Genomic DNA, 21,115 nt, shown 5'->3' on the forward strand with positions numbered 1-21,115 from the left:
AAAAAAAAAAAAAAAAAAAATGCGGCCTCTACTCACCCTCTGCGCTTTCACTGGGAGCTGCAATCCTGAGCTGTTCCTAGATGGCCATCTTGGATCCAATTATTTGTTTTCAATATGGAATTATTTTATGTTTTCCAAGTTCTTAATGTGCATATTGATTTGCCTACTTAAATCTCCAGTAAATTGAAAGTTAGACACATATCATAAACACTTTTTTTCTTTTGAAACAAAGTCTCTCACTCTGTCGCTAAGTCTGGAGTGCAATGGCATAACCACAGCTCACTGCAGCCTCCACCTGCCAGGCTCAAATTATTCTCCCATCTCAGCCTCCCAAGTAGGTAAGAGTACAGGCATGCACCACCATACTTGGATACTTGGATAATTTATTATTTGTAGAAATTGGATCTCACTATGTTGCCCAGGCTGGTATCAAAATCCTGGCCTTGAGTAATCCTCCTGCCTGAGCCACCATGCCCAGCCTACATATTCTTTAACTATGGATCTGTATGCATACAATAATGCTTCATTAAACTTATATTCATATCTAACATTTTACTTAAACATGCAATGTTTAGCATGCAAGCCATGCATATTCACTGAATATTTAGGTTCTTTAAAATGTAGCATCTTTGCACAGTTCACAGTATCGTAAGTTTATATGGATATCACATCAGATTACTTTTTGCTGATGTTTCCAAAATGAAAAACAAAGCGACAAACATTACAGTTTTCATCACATTGAACTAAGTTTAAATTTGAAAGACAATATGCAGTAAAGCAGGATTTTATTAAGTATTCCTGATCAAGAGAATTAGAAAGACATATGAAGAACTGAAGGAATTTAGTCTTTTTTCCTCTCTTTTTTCTCTTCAAGAGAATTGTCTTAGCAGATTAAATCCCAGAGAAATAAAGAACCCATATTACCCTGCTTGCTTTTCCAATAGTTTCGTTTATGACTTTTCTGTGGTACCTAATGCTTTCTCTCTTCACCTTGGACATAGGTATTTTAATTTGCACTTAATATGTAACAATAATTTTCAAGACTCTCATCTACTGTTACCTGTTAAATCAAGCTACATAAAATTACTTCTATTTGGTCATTTCAGAATGACAAACATTTGCCAGCAAAACAAAGAAAATTCGTTTTGCTGTTTCTTCTAAAAAGACACAACACCACAACACTACCCAGTGATGCTTCACCAGGATGACTACAAATCCTGCCTTTTGCTTGGTTGAGTACAATGTCATACTGCTAAATCAAAGTAAAAAACTTTAAGAGTACCTTCTTAAAGTAAAAACTTAAAGAGAAAAACTTTCATCCAACTGTCACACCTATTTATGCCAAAAATGCAGTGTCTGGTTTCTTGATAATTTCCATACTTGTGAAACCAAGGCAAGAGGTAGTGAGAACATGAGGGTAAAGTTACAATAAAAAAATTCCTGTGACAGGGTGCCTATCAAAAATCAACACAGCTGACTAACTGCAGATTTATTGGACAGAATGTGATTGAAAATGCAGTTCATAAATGATTAAAGAGTAGAATACAGCACTAAAGCAGAATGAGTAAAAGGAGCTAGAAGAAAGAAATGTCTGTGAAAATATGAACTAAAGCATATTATAACCAACTGCATATATCTATTTTCTACAGCAACAGAACACTAGCAAGAGGAGCATCCTGTTATCAAGAAAAAATAAATAGGCAGCTCTTAGCAGAGACTTTGCAGAAGCTGGAAATTGAAGGAACAACTGAAATTACTGTGATGCTTTGGAAACAGTTGCCACAACTGCAGACCAAAAGTACATGCTGCATCCAGACATGCAGTCAAAGGCTGATGCTAATATATCTCTGATACTCTGCCTGTTCACTATTTCCCAGCCTACCAATCTTCTCCTCTCCTGTTAGTATAGTAATGGACTGAATACACTATCCCTGCAATGTGGACTACCATATAGAGTCCTTTTCTACCGAGCTAATTAAATGCTCCACATAAACCAATGTGGATGTTTTACATCATGCCCATTTGTGGTACACATGCCTCTGTAATATTAACAGTGGCCTCAAGGCTACATTGAGCTATACCACATTATTAAATACTATGAGTGTAGCTAAAGTCAGAAAATGTTTTAAAAACACAAATATTTTAGCCTGAAGATTTAACAAAAATGTGTGTTTCATCATAGCAGAATATCAGGGGTAAAAGCCCACTCATTTATGACTGAGCCAAAGGAAAGCTGTTTGCATTTTGCCTTGTCTATAATTTGGAGAACATATCATGTAAGTGTTCTTTAGTGAGATAAAAATCAATTTCTATTTTCCTACCAAAACATTTTTAAAATTGTATTTACCTGGTACTGATTACTATGCTTGATCTTCAGACTCTATAAGAACATGTTTAGATTTCTTCATTATGGAAATAAATAAAGAATATTCCAAAAAGGCTTTAGAAAATTCAGCAGAACTAATGTAATAAACCTACTCACTCTAACATGCATAATAGCAATATAATTTACATTTAATGGATATACAATATTTTATATTTACTTATTTTGCTAACTATTGACAAAATTTTGAAATTTAGCTATCATTTAATATTACTTCTGAAACATATAAATTAGTAGACAGACTCTATCATTGATACTTTTCACTAAATAAGAAAAAGAAAAATTGATGAGCTAGATGAGATTTTAGAAAGCCTCACCACTTTCTTCACTAAGGATATTTTCAGTGCACCCACTATCACCACCATAAATAAGAGCCTACAATTTGCCAGGCACTATATACATATAATTTAATTTTGTCTTCACAATACCTGTAGTGAGGTGAGAACCTGGGAAAACTGGTACTCTAAATGCTTTACAGCTTGGAGAAGAACAGTGGCTAGGTATGCATCTTCTTTAAGTTAGAAAAAGTCTCCCTGACAGTGACTTTTTCTATTAGAAATATTGATAGCATAAATATTTGCAAAGATTCCCTCAGATATGTGTATTAGGTCCAGAAATAACTTGTCAGTTAATTTTTAAGAACTACTTGTGTAAGCCCCATGTATAAAAGGACAACAGCATAATCAGGTATTAATCTTCTCAAATTCTGTAAGCCTGAACTTTGCTTGTATGGACCTTGGGGCTCAAGGTCAGCTGTGTACTTATGGGCTACATCTGCTCCTTTGTAGCAAACTCATTTTCTCTGTGTTTTGCTATTGTCATTATTTTGCAAAATAAATACATTTTATAGTAAACCTTCTCTTCCCATCAATATGTTACCCACCTTAGAGCACATCATAAACATGATTTAGCAGAAAGCAAATTCAAAGAGCTGAAGGAATTGATCACACTGCTCTACTGTAGACAGAACCAGAATCCACACCCAGCTCTTGTTCAATAATGCTTCTTTAGGTAGAGTTGTTTAAGGCTCCATATGGACCAACATTAACAATTGACAATTAAGACTTGAATTTTATATGGAGGTAGGCTAGAGAATAGATTAGATCACTGAGTGATCAATTGTTTTGTTTTGGGGGGACTACTGGGTTTCCCAGGATGTGGGACTTCCACTGAGTCCACGGCAAATTGGGATGGTTGCTCTGCCTAACGATGATACTTTGGCATAATTTATCCTAGTATTTGGAGTGAATTAGTAATGTGACTGGCTGCATGCACTTAAGAAAACTGTTGCATCTCCTTCATTAGAGTCAGTAATCTCTAACAGCAAACTGTCAGTAAATAATCATGGAAATATTCTAAGCCACAAATTATATGTGGCTAGCTCAAAAACCATGAAGAAACTGTAAAATGAATTTCTACTGACTGAATTATTGCCTATGATAATGTAATTCTTAGCAATTGAACTAGACTGGTAAAACTCTGAAAAGAACCAAGCTGTGGTGTACAAATCCATAACCTAGGAGCAGTTTGAAAGTTAAAAATTAATTGTTCTTAGGAGTATAAAAAATTCTATTACTTTATTTTAGCATATCCTCAACCCAATCTACTGAAAGAAATATAAAATACATGGTCTGAACTTTTATGAGATTTTCTCAATAACTATTCTAAATTTTTCAATTATAATTATAATCTAACAGCATATTAAATATAATATATAAAGTTGGAAATATATAATCAGTGAATATCCTAGATGTTTGCTAAAACACAGTTATTTGATACAGTCCAAAGTATTTGTATTGTGAGACAGCTTTCCAATAATTTGCATCATTTTCAGTAAGTATAATAGTGTTGCCTTTCATTTGACTAAGGCTATTAATTCACCTTGTGTTTTTAGCTATTCATTGTATCTGGATCATGATATCTTCTGGGAGAGTTAATAGTTTTGGGGCATATTTATTTAAGAACTCATAGTCTCAACATACATTTGAAGAAAGAAATTTGAAAACTTCATTGCTAGGACAACAAAATGCACAGATGTAGGCAGCTGCCGGCAACACACAAACTTCCTTTTATGATGGTAATAGAATTTTGAAAAATCTGGATCATATTGCTCTGGATGCTGCTTTAGGAAAACCAAAATTGAAATTTCATAATAATCATTGCTTCTGTTGACAGAATTGCTGCCTCTTCATCATCTATATTTTTACATTTCTGAAGTTACATTAGTGAAAATAGGTCATATATATGCTTGATTACTTTAGAAAATGACAGAACACTGAAAGGAAGAATCTGTTGAATATCAATAACCTTGCAAGTGAGGGAAGGTGTTCTCTTTCCGGGTCCACAAGGGGGCGTAGTTTTAAGGGCAAGAACTTCCCAGTGCCATGCCCCCCTCCCATCTCTGTCCATCTGGTAGATTTAACAGTTTATGTCTAAATTTCGCAGGCCTGGAAGAAATTAAGAGTCAATCACCCCGAATGGAAATTTAAAGGAACTCCTTTCATTGGCCAGAGGAACTTGGAGAGGTGGGAATTTCTCCCAGGATAAATTCCCCTGCTCCTTCACCCACACCGGATTTCCAGCTCTCTGGAATCCCCTGCCACATAGTGGGAGCTCTCTTTCCCCTCCTAGATTTCCCCTCTGGAGTCTCCTTCCACATTCTTCCTGGAAGTTCTCTCTCTTCTCCTTTTTCTCTTTCTCTACCTAAATAAAGTCACTTTCTGTAAACTCTGTTTGGGGTGCAGTATTTTACTTTACAAGAGCACCTGCTATGGTTCCCTCTCTCATTCTTTAGAGAGCAGGAGACCAAGAACCTTGGAAAAACGTCCTCTCAGGGGAAATGAGGACTCCCCTGAACCCAAACACAAGTCTCTTGGGTTTCCTAACAAACCATTATCAATTTCATCAAGCATATTTTGTATTTATGTTAAACATTTTTTCTCCTAATAGGTTAAATATACCTAGAATATGAATCACTTCTATAGATTTTAGTGGGAAATAAAAATATATAATATATGCAATGACAAAAGCAATCCATAAAACAATCATGAACTTATTTCAAGATTAATCATCCATGATTGAAACTATACACTGTATACTGGCAAAAATCTGAGATTCTTTCAACTTACCATGATAGCTGATAATACAAACTTTATTCCTCATTTATATTATCTAGCTTTACAACCCAATTATAGCTATTTACTGAGTGTTTACTGTGTGCTACTTTTTAAAGCTGTACACTGAATAGCATTTACTGCCTACAAATGAAACAATGTGGGTCTTTTGCATTCTTCATTTTTAAGAAGGTGAAAAATAAGTTGAGAGAGGCTAACATCCTAAAAGATTTCAGAACCAAAATTTAAACCTTAGACTTCTGAATGTTAATGACTTTGGTTATATTCCATTATTGGCTATAGTAGTAAACACTGTTGTTCGGATAACCTGGATTATCTATGATAAAAAATTATTAAGGCACTCATATTTCCAGTATTTCAGTGCATGAAAGGTAAAAAGTCCAATTTTTTTTCTTCCATTTCACATACTAGCTGTGCCCTCAGTGAAAAACATATACACATACATATATATGTATATAAACACATATATACGTATATATACATAAGTGTTTATATACGCATATATATGTTTATATATGTGTATATACGTATATATATGTTTATATGTGTTTTTATATATATGTATACGTATATATGTGTACATATGTACGTATATATATGTGTATATATACATATATACTTATATATATGTGTGTGTATATATACTTATATATGTGTACATATATGTGTATATATACACGTTTATATACGTATATATATGTTTATATATGCACACACACATATACACACGTATATATTCATCTTTATATATATATATCTTTATATGCACACATACATATGCGTATATATACATATATACACATATATGTGTGTATATACACATATATACACATATATGTGTGTATATACACATATATACACATATATGTGTGTATATACACACATACACATATATACATATATATACACATATATATGTATATATGTATATACACATATATACGTATATATATGTATATATGTATATATACACATATGTATATTTGAAAAATAAATTTAAAAGAATTTACCAATCCAGAGGTGATATCCCTTTTCATCCAAATACAAGTAGGGAAACAATCAAAACAACTTCTAGACCCTCCTAAGCACTGTGTAAATTTATCAACATGCATGGCAAGAAATAAACATGTCACTTCATCTTTTATAAGATTCTATGAACTGTCCTGATAAGTTTTACGACAGCCAGATTAGGTATGATGCATAATGACACTTCTGTGGCAGGAGACATTTTCAGAGCATGCCAAAGAAGGAATGGGAGCCAACAAATTAATTAACATTTCCCATGGCTAATATACAATTATGAGCTCTACCACAATGTCATTTCATAGTAGGAAAGTTTAAAAATCACATGACTGGTAATGCTCCAGATGACATTGACTTTTATAATGACACCTAGACACTGCCTTTAGAAGCAGTTCTAGTAAATGTGTTTTTTTTTTATTGCATTTTAGGTTTTGGGGTACATGTGAAGAACATGCAAGATTGTTGCATAGGTACACACATGGCAACGTGATTTGCTGCCTTCCTCCCCTTCACCTATATCTGGCATTTCTCCCCACCAGTGTAAAAGTGTTCCTATTTCTCCACATCCTCTCCAGCATCTGTTGTCTCCAGATTTTTTAATTATGGCCATTCTAACTGGCATGAGATGGTATCTCAATGTAGTTTTGATTTGCATTTCTCTAATGACCAGTGACAATGAGCATTTTTTCATATGTTTGTTGGCCTCATGTATGTCTTGTTTTGTAAAGTGTCTGTTCATATCCTTTGCCCACTTTTGAATGGGCTTGTTTTTTTCTTATAAATCTGTTTTAGTTCTTTGTAAATTCTGGATATCAGCCCTTTGTCAGACAGTGTGGCGATTCCTCAAGGACCTAGAAATAGAAATTCCATTTGACCCAGCAATCCCATTACTGGGTATATATCTAAAGGATTGTAAATGTATTTCTATTAACAAAAGTTCCTATTCACAAAATGGAAGAGCTCAAGAAAAACAGTATGATAACAAGGACTACATATTATCTTCTGAAGCAATTATTTAAACTGGTTTAAAGTGTATACATTGCCAAGCCATCTGTGAAAGTCTAATTCAGCAGGTATGGGATGGAGCCAGAAAACTTACTCCATGGTGCAACTGTTCCACAAGAGTTTTACAGAAATTTTTACTTCTAGTACACATTGTTTCCATCTTTACACCTGTATCATTTGGGCTTTGTGCAAATCAGGTCCATAGACTGACTGCAATTAAAAAGTTGATGTTACTGTGAAGGTGTTCCAATGGCAATCTGTCTCTACCAAAAGTACATTTATTAGCCAATTATTTGACATTCATTATAAGAATAATTTCTAAAGTTAAGTAAGACTTTAATAAACATATTGGTTTACACAGAGGATTAACAAATCATATTACAATATTTGTAATTTTCTCCTCTCAATAGGCACACATTTTCCTTGAAATTTTGCAAACCAAGAGTTTAAAATACGGTAATTTTATGTATATCACTTAGAGATGCAAAACAGTAAGAATCACTAGGAGCAACTGACTTTCACATTGATTATGGCAATGGTAACGTACGTTCCTCTTCCACTATTAAAAGAGCAATGAAATATCTTGCATGAAATCATTTGTAGTTTATAGACCTATTTGCATGAGGATGCACTCAGCTTAGTTTATACCCTGTGTACTTTGAAAGCCACCTCAATGATTTCACCTATTTGAAATTTACAAACCCTTCCAACTGTAAGCACCACCAGATGGAAAAATTTCTGAAGTGAACCCAGTTTAAATGTGTAAAGAATCAGGTCTGTGACATGTCTGATTACAGCTACTGAAGAGTCGAATATGCACTAGCTTATACTTTTAAACTCAGTGATTTACCATAATTCTGATACTCATTTTGTAGTGAACATCAATCAAAATTTTTTGTGAGATAATTTATAAAGAAAGGTAATAGGTTTTTATGTTTGCTGGGTCTAGATATACATTAGCTGAAAACTAAAGAATGCAACATAAAGCTGAAAGATTAAATAAAGTATCTCTGGTTACAGTACTCCTGTGCCCTCCATAAGACAGGTACTCAAAGACTGCCTTCTGGCCATGCGTGGTGGCTCACGACTGAAATACCAGCACTTTGGGAGGCCGAGACGGGTGGATCACAAGGGCAGGAGATGGAGACCATCCTGTCCAACATGATGAAACCCCGTCTCTACTAAAAATACAAAAATTAGCCAGGCACAGTTGCACATGCCTGTAATCCCAGCTACTTGGGAGGCTGAGGCAGGAGTATCACTTGAACCCAGGAGGCAGAGGTTGCAGTGACCAGAGACTGTGCCACTGCACTCCAACCTGGTCGACAAAGTGAGACTCTGTCTCAAAAAAAAGACCGTTTTCTGAGCCAAAAATTGTTCAAAAATAATCACAGAAATAAAGTCATCCAGCTACTTTAAAAGATTTCAGGAATTCTACCACTTTTTATAGAAGTGATTTCAAGATTCAGTTTTTTCCAAGATTTTCAAGTAATCTTCCCCTTTAGGCTTTAAGGTGTTAAGTCCTTATTTATTCCTAACAAAACACTCTGGCTGAGATTTAAGTTCATTTTCTCCATCTCTATGAAATCTAAGAAGAGGCGTCAGTCTCCTATTTAAAATAACTCTTCAAACACTGGAGTCCATCTCGTCCCCATTCCAAGGGTATAGGCTTGTTGGTGACATTTGTGAATGCAATATTTTAAGGAGCTATAATTTTGTATGTTATATATGCAAACATATTACATAGAGTATATTACAATGACATTTTACTGTGAGCCATGGAACCTTGGAAAATGATAAAATCATATCTACAACATAAAAATATTAAATCATAAAAATATTAAATCTAATTTTATTGTTTCTGTGTGTCTTTAACGAATTTTTGTGTATGCCAATTTTGTTCATTCTCAAAACAATCCAATGAGGGTGCTTTAATTGCTGCAGGATAGTTCATTACCTGTCAGATGATAGAAAAAGACAGGACAAGAAAAATCTACCTGTTTACGTTCCTGTAGTTATAAAGATAAACTGAGATTTAAAAACAAACACTAAAGACTTTAAAAATTAATAAGGCACTGCTCAAGCTCCATGTGGTAATTTAAGTAATGATATTCCTAGTGTTTTTTCCTTCCTCATTCCATAGTAATGCTCTTATTCATCCCATAGGCCCTGTGATCATTTTAATTTTCTCTCTTAATCATAGGTATTTCAAAAATATATTAAATAAGCCAAGAAAAACAAAATTAGTTTTAAGTCACAGTACATTTCATGCCAAGAATAATATACTTATAGCCAGTTCTCATATGTTAACCTTTTTATTTTTGTTTCTCAATATCTGATTTCCCCTTTTTTAAAGTCAGATAAGATTAACTTTTATAAGTCCTAAGTCCACTAAGATTTTATATTTCTATTTTTTTCTCAACATAATTTCCATCAACTATTTCTTATGCTTATTGATAAAGTTTAATTTTCTCATTGTTCTTGTACTTTCCTCTAATTACTTTTAACTTATATATACTAACACATTCTCTAGTTTAAGACAATTTAAATCTTAGCCAAAATCTGTGTTTCTATCATTGCTGACCCCTAATAGAAGTGTCCCAAGTTTCTGATTAATAAAAAAATATATAAAACAATGAGCATTTCGAAATCTTGGCAACTCAATGGAACATATGTTGATGAAACAATGCAGTAGCTGACACTTTAAAATACATTTTACAATTAGGTCCTAGGTTTAATCTTTTTACTAACTGACTTGGTTGGACTTTGCTGACTAGCTCTTTGTTGGAATAACTAATAAAGTGTGTTCCATATGCTTTATACTTATCCACTCATTAATTCTTTCTACAACTCTATAAGGAAATCAGGCAAGGAGGAGTGAAGTGATTTGCTCAACAAGGCACAAAAGCTAGTAAGTGACACAAGCAGAATCTAGAGCCAGACACAAAAACGTCCATACTTTTAGAGATTTTTGTTAATGGGAAAGGGGTCTTTAAAACTCTTTAGCTTAATATAGTTACTTAAAAGTAAAAATTCCTATTAACTGCCATGAAAAATTGGAGGACCTCAACACCAGTTCAAATGTTAATTTATTAAGGTGATTCTTTATGCACAATCATAGAAAATATGTTTTACTCACATGCTCTCTCTTTGCTGTTTCATTTATCAATTTCTTAATACGTTTACCATTATTCTGAGGTCTGTATTACTCAACATGAGTGAACTTAAGTTTCAATCTTACTAATGTTTTGACATTTTCCACAAAAAATACTGTTCTAAAAACATCTATCTGAAATTACCTATTAGTGTTCTTGACTTGACGTAAAGTCAAAGGTTCTTTTACTTAAATTTGACAGCACAAAACTCATTTAGCAACTTAAATCACAAATTTTATATTTTATATAATCTAGTGTTTCACAAGAATATTTCTGAACAGAATATAGGCTTGTTGGTGACATTTATGAATGCAACACTTTAAGGAGCTATAATTTTGTATGCTATACACACAAACATATTACATAGAGTATATTACAATGACATTTTACTGCCTCCATGTACGATATGGTTATCCCAGAATTTTCTAGGAATAAATGTGCTTATTCCTACATACATCATAGAAACCATTTGGTATTTAAAATAATTAAAGGGAGTTTCTTAAACATTAATTGTAGATAAGAGACATGTAACATACAGAGATAATTTCCTACCTGTTTTATTGGACAGTCTAAATGACACCATCTTATCAGGAATATTACATACACTCCTCACTGAAGCAATGCAGCTATAATTAGCATAGTCCTGAGGTCGAAGATTCTTTAGTTTTAAGATCTTTGTTTCACCCTGAAAATGTTAAAAAAAAAAAAAAAAGGCATAAGAAAAAGCCAACACAACCAGAATGAATGAATGAAACATCACATTACATTGTACTAAATCCTTTTATCTTAATATGTCAGACTGCTTTTTTTTTTTTTAAGGAAAATGCCCAAACTTTAAAATAAGTTATAAATGCACTAAACTTTAAAATAACACTGGATTTTAAAATAATACTGTAATATTAAGTATGCCTGGAGATAAAAACTAACAGACTACAATGAAAATTCATAACATTTTCTTTGCCAACTAGCTTCCTCAGGGGAAAAATCTATTTCTGGTGGTAGTTATGCAAATTATTATGCAAAGATCAGAACACTGTACTTAATAATGAGGTACACTCAACAAACACTGCAATCTATTCAGACACGGATGTGAGAAGATAAAAGAATCTGAAGAAAGCCAAGAAATGAAATACAGTTGTTAGACCAAAGTTAATTAAGTCAATCCAATGATAAATAATTACATTTATAAACATAAATATTTTGTATATGGAGCAATGATAGGTGACAGATCTAAAACTGAAGGGAAGAAGCATTCATGAGTGTTTTTATACCATTATTATTTCATGTTCAAGTGTTTAAGGGCTAAGGGCTAGGTCTCCAGGTAAATCTACACAATTGTAGATAGTTGCAAATCAGGCAAGTGGCCATAAGTATCTAACAAACTCTTGATGAGCCAGGAAAGATTTTGTAAAAACATTAGATTGAAATTGTTGAAAGGACAAAAAAAAGAACAAAGAACAAAAATTAAATTCTCCTGCCAATTCAAATTGGGTCCCCTGGGCTTTCTTTGCCTTCTAAAGTCATTAAAGCATCTTCTCAAAATAGTTCTTATAAGCAACTTACTTATTTTGATGGCAAAACAGTGATCTAATGATTTTATAGTATTAGGGATTTATAAAAAAATCAAAATGCTAATTTTTTCCAGATAATCTGTATATGGAACAATGTGTTTCACCACCTTATCTGGGTAACATTCATTGAGTTTTAAAAATTGCAACAATTTCATATGTTATTGAGGAGGACTGAAATATTTAGTGTGTTACTACATAAAAACACTGCTGTTCATTTGCAAGAAAGCTTGCCCAGACATAGGCACACAGTTTTTCAAATGTGTCAAATTAATCTCTATTCCAGTGTGCATGCACATTGTGGCCATAAGTATTTTCATTCACTGTCCAAATTCAGTCTTAAATCAGTCACACCCTTAGCATTTTCATCAGTGGTATAAAAAAATCTACCTTTAATTTTTCTTTAGAAAAAACACTGAATTTTTAATATACAAGCAAATATAAATATATTCCATACAAATATACAAAGAAATCTATGAGTTTCCAGAGTTTATATATAAAAGTATTCTCTTGTGTTACAGAATTCCCATGTTATATAAAATACCCAGAAAATGTGCTTAGTTAGAACAGCTGAAAGAAAATGATATACTAGAATTAGTCAACTCAGAAAACTTTTGAGTAAAGTGATACCTCTTACCCGTCCTACCTTTGTGACACTTATTGCTCAAATTTCTTTGCTTTTCTTTATCCTCTCAACATAATTAGTGTTACTCCCTGGGATTCTACTTATCCCATAGTTAACCTCACTTTATAAAATGTCATTAGGTGGTATTATCCTTGCTGATGAATTTCTACTACAAGCTCTATTTTCTTGCCCCCCTCCCAAGTCTGAGCCCCTATTCCAGAATTCTCCCTTAAGTTTCAGATGCACTATACGTATATATACACATATATATGTATATTTGTGTGTGTGTGTGTGTGTGTGTGTGTGTGTGTATATATATATACACACACACAATTACTCCAAAATGTACCAACCTCTAATCATTCTCAAAGATTTACTATATGTAGTCAGTATTCTAAAAGCATATTGTGTGTATGTATACAGACATAAATATGCAGTTGCATGTATTATATACTATTTCATTATACTATCCTATATATGTAACTGCATGTATCTGTAGCTATTATCATTGATATCTACATCCATGTCTTTCAGTTGCATTTCTACCGATTTTCATTTATCTACCTATATTTGAACTAAAGACAAATTATAAAATTATGTGTGTGTGTGTGTGTGTGTATGTGTGTGTGTGTATACACAATTGCTCCAAAAAGTACCAATCTCTCATCATTCAGAAAAATGATATGTAGTCAATACTCTAAAAGCAACCATGGAGTGATAATGATTCTCAAATATAAACAAATAATGAACACTGTCATTTAGATGTATATTTAATAATAAAGTCTCTTTATTCACAGAGTTAATTAAACTCTGTCAGTACTTCTTGTTTCTGTTTCTATCAACAAATTCTTTTTTAATTTGCATTTTCTCAATAATACATTTTTAACATTCCACTGAAATAGTACCCACTAATTTCATTAATGGTGATCTCTTGTTAAAATTCAATAAACCTTTCTTTTGTATACTTCTATGCTTCTATACTTCTCTGCTTATTTCTAAGACTTTAGATTACCTTTACTCCTTTGACAGCCCCTCATATATAGGCAATTAATTACAGATATGATAATTTAGTCATTTCTTGGTTGTTTTACCATTGAATATTTTAGCTTCTGAAGCCTGCAACTTTGTACTAATATATTCCTGGTGAAATCTGATCTCTTATCACAGTTTCAATTAGCACTTATGTATAGATAACTGACAAATGTCTAGACAAAAAGAAAAAAAAGCACACTTGCTAAAAATCACCACAGATTGTAATTAGTAAATTCTAGATTTTCTTAATGTTTCTTGTCCTTTGAGTTGCAATGTTTGCTGGCATACTTAATAGGACATACTTAAATTTTAGTCTCTCCCACCCAGCATTTTTCCCAAGAAGAAATGTAGTCTTTTATCCTTTTGGATCTCTTAGGATAATCTATCCTGCATTTCTAATTCTCTTTTTTCTTTTTTGGGGGGTGGGATCAAGGTTTAAGGTCCTGAAAAACTTAAATTGCTCTCCTTCACTGAAAAAAAAAATTAAATAAACCCTTAATTCATCATTTGAGACTCTATGCAGTCTAAGCAAAACTACTTTTTCATTATTTTTCATACAAACTCTTCAATCTCATCAAATTAGTTATGTCACTATCTTGAGGTATCTCTTTATGATTTCCTAATGCTCCCCATCCCTTGCTATGAGTCATTTTTTTTCCTATCTGAACTGATGTATAGTTCAAAAAATACATGTACTTACTTTTTGAAGCCTTTTCAGACCTTACCAGTTGTAACTAAATTATCTTTCTTTGGAATACCCATTGCATCTTATACTATGACATCTATTTGTAACTCACTATTTAATGTTTGCTTATGAGTTATGATTTAGGGTGTTGAGCTGTGTTCTTCAACTGAATCATAAGCCTCCTAGGGGCAGAGGTACACTGCATGTCCCACAGCAGCAAAGATAAAGCATTTCCTATCCGTTGCTTTATAAATATTTGGATTCACAAGACATACTTAAATTTTGGTCTTTCTGACAGAAATACCATTTGACCCAACAGTCCTATTATTACTGGGTATATACCCAAAGGAATATAAATAATTCTATTAAAATGTCACATGCACACATATGTTTACTGCAGCACTATTCACAATAGCAAAGTCATGGAATCAACCTAAACGGCCAACATGTTAGACTTGATAAAGAAAATGTGGTATATATATACACCATTAAAACTATGTAGCCACCAAAAAAACAAAACAAAACAAAACAAAAAAACAAAAAAAAGAATGAAATCATGTCCTTTGCAGGAACATTGATGGAGCTGGAGACAATTATCCTTAGCAAATTAATGCGGGTAAAGAAAACCAAATACCACACATTCTCACTTACAAGTGGGAGCTAAATGATGAGAACACATAAACACAAAAACAGACACTGGGGCTTACTGGAGGGTAAAGGCTGGGAAAAGGGAGAGGATCAAGAAAAATAATGGATACTAGACGTAATACCTGGGTGATTAAATAATCCATACAACAAGCCCCCATGAACATGTTTACATATATAAGAAACCTGCACATGTACCCCTGAACTTAAGGGTTAAAAGTTAAAAAAAAAGAGTTGGTCTTTCCCACTCAACATATCCCCCAAGAAGAAATGTAGTTATAATATATAAACACAATGACTTTATTTATTTATTGTTTTTTGAAATGGAGTCTTGCTCTTGTCGCGCAGGCTCAAGTGCAATGGTGAGATCTTGGCTCACTGCAACCTCTGTCTCCCGGGTTCGAGCAATTCTCCTGCCTCAGCCTCTCAAGTAGCTGGGATTACAGGCATGCGCCATCACACCCAGCTAATTTTTGTATTTTTAGTAGAGATGGAGTTTCACCATGTTGGCCAGGCTGGTTTGGAACTCCTGACCTCAAGTGATCCACCTGTCTCGGCTGCCCAAAGTGCTGGGATTACAGGCATGAGCCCCTGTACCCAGCCCAGAATGACTCTATAATAATAAAAGTTACATAACATAGTATCTAGCTATACAAATTAGACATCTTCATTCTTCCTCATTAAACAACTCTGTCTCTTGCTTACATCTGCTGTACTTCTAATATTATTCTCATTATCATTTTTTGCCCCTTCTGTAAATTTTGTCATACTAATAATCAACTAGACACTGTTTGATTTTTTATGGTAATGTTTCTATATTTAAATATTTTTACTTGAACTACTAAAATCTGTACATGGCCAGGCTGCCTCCATGTTCCCTGTAAAAAATAAGAATTATATCAAGGATTCTCAATTATTTTCAATGTTATCTTGCCATTGCATATCCTATCTCCCACTTTAAGAAATAGTCGGTTGATTACTTAAAATGTACTAAAAACATGGAGGGGATGAACTGCTCCAGTGTTCTGTTTCTTGATCTTCAAGCTACCTGAAGGGGTGTGATCTCTCTAAAAACTCATCGGGCTGTACACTTAGGTTTCATGTGCTTTTCTACACATACATTTCAATAAAATGTTCATGTAAAATTAACTATAGCCTTATTTCAACAAACAGACAATCATTTAGTACATACTCTGTGCCAATCGCCTTTTGAATGCTGGGAACACCGTGGCCAAAACATGAAACATATGTGTGAAACAATGAATATCTAGTCAAATGCGAAGGATGATTTCAGAGAGTATTAAATGCTACCAAGTAAATCAAACAAGAGAATACATAGAGAGAGAGAGAGAAATGACAATGTAGTAAGCTACTTAAATGGAACAGACTGGAAAGCAGCTCTCAGGAGGTCTTACTTGAGTTAAAAGTTGAAGAACTAGAAATACACTGGAGGGATGAGTGATACAGAATGACACTGGAACCCACAACCACAGAGACCCTGACACAGCAATAAGGCTGGCATGTTGGAGAGCTAGAAAGAAAATTAATGTGACTGGAGTGCAGTGCAATAAACAGCATAAAGTAAGATTTCAAAGCTTGGAAAGCTTATATTAGATGGGTTATGGTCACAGATTTGTATTTATTCTAAATTTACTTATTACGTGTTTAATGCTACCAATCTCCTCTACTTTTTTCCAACAAGGCTTGCCTTCTCCTTTTGGAAAATCTTTTAAACTTGATTTTTACCAACCATTTCACCAAACAACTCTATTCTACTCTCTAGTCCTTTTGAATATTATCTGACAGCCAATATAAGAGTTTTCTTTTTCTATATATTTTTTTTTGAGACACAGTTTGTCACCCAGGCAAGGGTGCAGTCATGTGATTTCAGCTGTCACCCAGGCAAGAGTGCAGTCATGTGATTTCAAGTGATTTTCATGCTTCAGCCTCCCAAGTAGCTGGGATTATAGGCACGTGCCCTCACGGCCAGCTGATTTTTGTATCTTCAGTAGAGACAGGGTTTCACCATATTGACCAGGCTGGTCTGGAACTCCTGGCCTCAAGTGATCTGCCTGCCTTGGCCTTCCAAAGTGCTGGGACTATAGGCATAAGCCACTGCACCGGCCTCAAAAAGAAGAGATTTCAACCTAAAAGCTCTTACTTCTGATCCATCCTCTAGAAGTGTATTCTACCTACATGTATTCTCCTTTACTTTTTAATACCTTTTGTCTATTTACATCAATCACATTTGCTCACATATTTACATATGCTTTCATCATTTACATTATGTATATGTTTTGATCCTGCTTTTCCATTTAATGTGATCACTTCAAATTTTATTCTCTACCATTTGGGCAGTGTTGTGCATGTTGTCAACTCAGAAAAGATTGCTGACTAGAAAAGAATAGAGCCAGCTCATCATCTGGCAAACAGTTAAGTTTTTAGTAAGCTTCCTGAACCAAGTTGACTCTAATGGTAGTAATAGGAATTTTAAAAATCTTTATAGTAGGGTAGCTTGCAAGACAGATTTATACAGCTGCATTTGGGACCATTCATAGGAGAATTGAACAGTCATATGGACAAAAGAATGTAAAACAAAGGTAAGCCCCAAGGGAAATACATACAATAATCAAGTACACAGAACCAACATGAATGCAGCTCTGGCCATTAAAATACAGAGGTGACTTTTGTAAAAGATACATTCTTAAAACATTTTGTATGCCTTTTTGTGGTCAGGGACACCACTGGTATTTATGTTACCTAAAGGTAAAAAGTATTAATTTTGTGGTAATATTGAGATTACAAAAGAGAATTCATACTACTGTTTGAGATTATTTCTATTCTTTAGAACCCTATAAATACAATGGTATGTACATGCATATCCTAGTTAATTATTATTCAGAGCACAGCAGCAAAATAGGCATATGAGAAGGTGCTATAGTTTGGATGACTGTCCCCTAATCCTCATGTTGAGATAGGCCTCCCTCCTAATGTTGGAGGTAGGCCTTAATTAAAGGTATCTGGGTCATGGGGGCAGACCCCTCATGAATAATGTCCTGAGGGGGACTGTGAATGAGTTCTAACTATTAGTTCGGGTGAGAGTTGGTTGCTAAAAACAATGTGGTACCCACCCCCCCTCCAACTTCCTCTCTTATCATGTGCCCTCTGCACGTACCAGCTCCCCTTGGCCATGAGTGAAAGCAGCATAAAGCCCTCACCAGATGCAGAGGCAGTATCATGCTTCTCGTGTAGTCTGCAAAACTGAGAACCAAATAAATCCCTTTTCTTTATACAATACCAAATTTCAGGTGTTCCTTTATGGCAACACAAAATGGACTACAGAGGACAGACAAAAAAGAAAGAAAAGCCTCTAGATCCATGATTTCCCAATGGTTCAGCTATCATGGGATTAGAGAGTTGTTCTGGGTGAGCTAAAATCATAACTTCTTGCAGTCAGAAAACAAGATACCAAAACATGTGAACCTAGAGGACACAGGTTACATGGTCTCTTAGTTAATATGTAAGATTAATATATATATCATGTCAATGGGTAGAGTGGGTAATATAGATGAAGTCTGTTAAAAGAATATTTTTTAAAATAACAGAATTATGGAAAATTTTGAGCCTTACACCTTCCTAATTCATGACAGTCAGGATATAATATTTTAAAACAATACAGCAGAACGTATAAGAAAGTAGAGACTATATGCACACACACATTAATGTTATCAAATGGCGTATATATATATACATGTGATAATGAATATAATTTAGAGTTTATTATTTATAACTACTTTATCACACGATGTTAATTTTATTTTATTGATCATTTGAATTTGATATTTTGGGTGTTGGGAGGCTTTTTGCATGTGAATTTTCATGATTTGTAAAAAGGAATTTTGAGTTGATTATTGTCTAATTGTATAATTAGTCTAATTAGACTAATTATAATTAATTATGTAATTGATGTAAATATGTTCAGTCTTGTAATTAGACGGTATAATTACAATACACAAGATGATGTCATAAACGTCTTTACAAAAGTTCCAGACAAATGGAAAGTGAATTTTCAGTTTGTAAGATTTAAGTAATTGTTTAACATTGCTTAAACAATTACAAAATTATCTACAATACATATATTTAACTTTTTACCTTATTTTTTAACAAAAGAAACAAAAGGAAACCATACAATGTATATTAGCTAGTGGCCCTTACCAATGCTGACATTTCTCTAGTGAAGAAATACATACAGCCTCAAGCAGTATTTCCACATTTCTTATAAAATAAACTAGAACATTAAAAAACTGATATTCATGCATTAGGATCCTTAGATATCAGTAAAACACTAACGCCTGTCAATTTAGATTCATTTTATCAAACTCTAGTGACTAATTTATTACAAATTTATAAACAGAAAATGATATATGCTAGTCTACATCTTTTAGTAGTGAGTAGAAGTACAAAAAGCATAATTATTCATCTTAGAAATAGTGCATTATGTGCTTATGAATTCTTATCAGCTTTAGGAACACAGACCAACTTTTTTTCTGGAAACACTGTCTATAAAAAGATATAAACAAGATTTTTGTCACTCAACAGATTTTTGGAATAAATACTCAACTCAAATTGCTATAGCTACTAACATATTATGAGTGAGCATACAAAATAGATACATCTCATTATCTTAGAATTTCTATTTTATTAAAAACAAGACAGTATTATTAAATAACATTATTGAAAACATATCCTTAAAAGAAATGTCATTTTCTAAAATTAAAATGTAAGCAGACATATGATCTCTTATCGGAATCCTTCTATATCCATATATTCCCAGCATGGCTTCCCTGCTTCACAATCCCCTGTTCTCCACACATGCTAATTACTGTTCTAACTAACCAGAGACATGGATAATCTTTGGAGAAGCTGTCTTTATTCAGCATTACTTGCAGGTTCCAAATGGAGCATCCATTTTGAATGCTCCCTCCATAGCAGTGTTGTGTATCTATTTGGACAATGATTTTTATTTTCTATTATAATTACTGTTCACCTTAAGCTTTTCTTTATATATCAACATACATTAGAGGAAGAGCTTTGCCTAGTGACCTCTGTATCTTTGGCAAAGGTATGCCCATATCTTGAATATAGTAGATCTTAGTTATTTTAATTGAATCTTGTTTATGTCATGAAGCCACAAAGGCCAATGACTATCAACCTATGGAGGTACATTTAAAAATTAAAATATTATTGAGATGCTCCAATACAAACAATACTAACATAAAAGTGTTTTCATTATGAAGTACACATGGCAGTAAGGAAAACAGTTCAAGAAATCAGTAACATTTAAGAAATATATATGTTTATATAAGGTTATATACATGTATATACACACAAACACATATATTTTATCTATATATATATAGACACAGTAACACTAGCATAATAAGCAAAAGATAAAGTAAACAAGGCAAGAGTAACCCAATATGGAGGTATAAAAAGGAAGGAAAGAGGGCTTCTCTGAGATGATGAATCCTCAGTGTTAAGAAGCCCTCTGCCATGTTATCTAACTAAAGAATACTTAGAAATATATTTAACCAAGGAGGGGAAAGACTGATACAATGCAAACCATAAAATACTGATGAGAAAAACTAAAGAGGATACAAATAAATTGGAAGATATTCCAGGTTAGTGGATTGGAAGAATTAACATTGCTAAAATGTCTGTACTATCCAAAGTGACCCACAGATTCAATTCAATCCTGTTAAAATACCAAAGAAATTCTTCACAGATATAGGAAAATACAATCCTAAATTTGTATGAAACCACTAAAGACCCCAAACAGCCAAAGCAATTTTAAGCAAAA

The 21,115-nt window shown here is 33.4% G+C and overlaps 1 protein-coding gene across 1 annotated transcript in view; it reads right to left on the reverse strand.

Moving 5' to 3' along the window:
* LOC108288041 (MAM domain-containing glycosylphosphatidylinositol anchor protein 2-like) overlaps positions 1–21,115 on the reverse strand; it is a 735,245-nt gene that overhangs the window by 179,500 nt on the left and 534,630 nt on the right. The window contains exon 5 of the mRNA XM_017506819.2: positions 11,253–11,385. Coding sequence (XP_017362308.1) covers positions 11,253–11,385 — 133 coding nt within the window. The remainder of the gene's footprint in view (positions 1–11,252; positions 11,386–21,115) is intronic.

This window comes from Cebus imitator, unplaced genomic scaffold, assembly GCF_001604975.1.
Source record: "Cebus imitator isolate Cc_AM_T3 unplaced genomic scaffold, Cebus_imitator-1.0 Scaffold361, whole genome shotgun sequence".
Lineage (NCBI taxonomy): Eukaryota > Metazoa > Chordata > Mammalia > Primates > Cebidae > Cebus > Cebus imitator.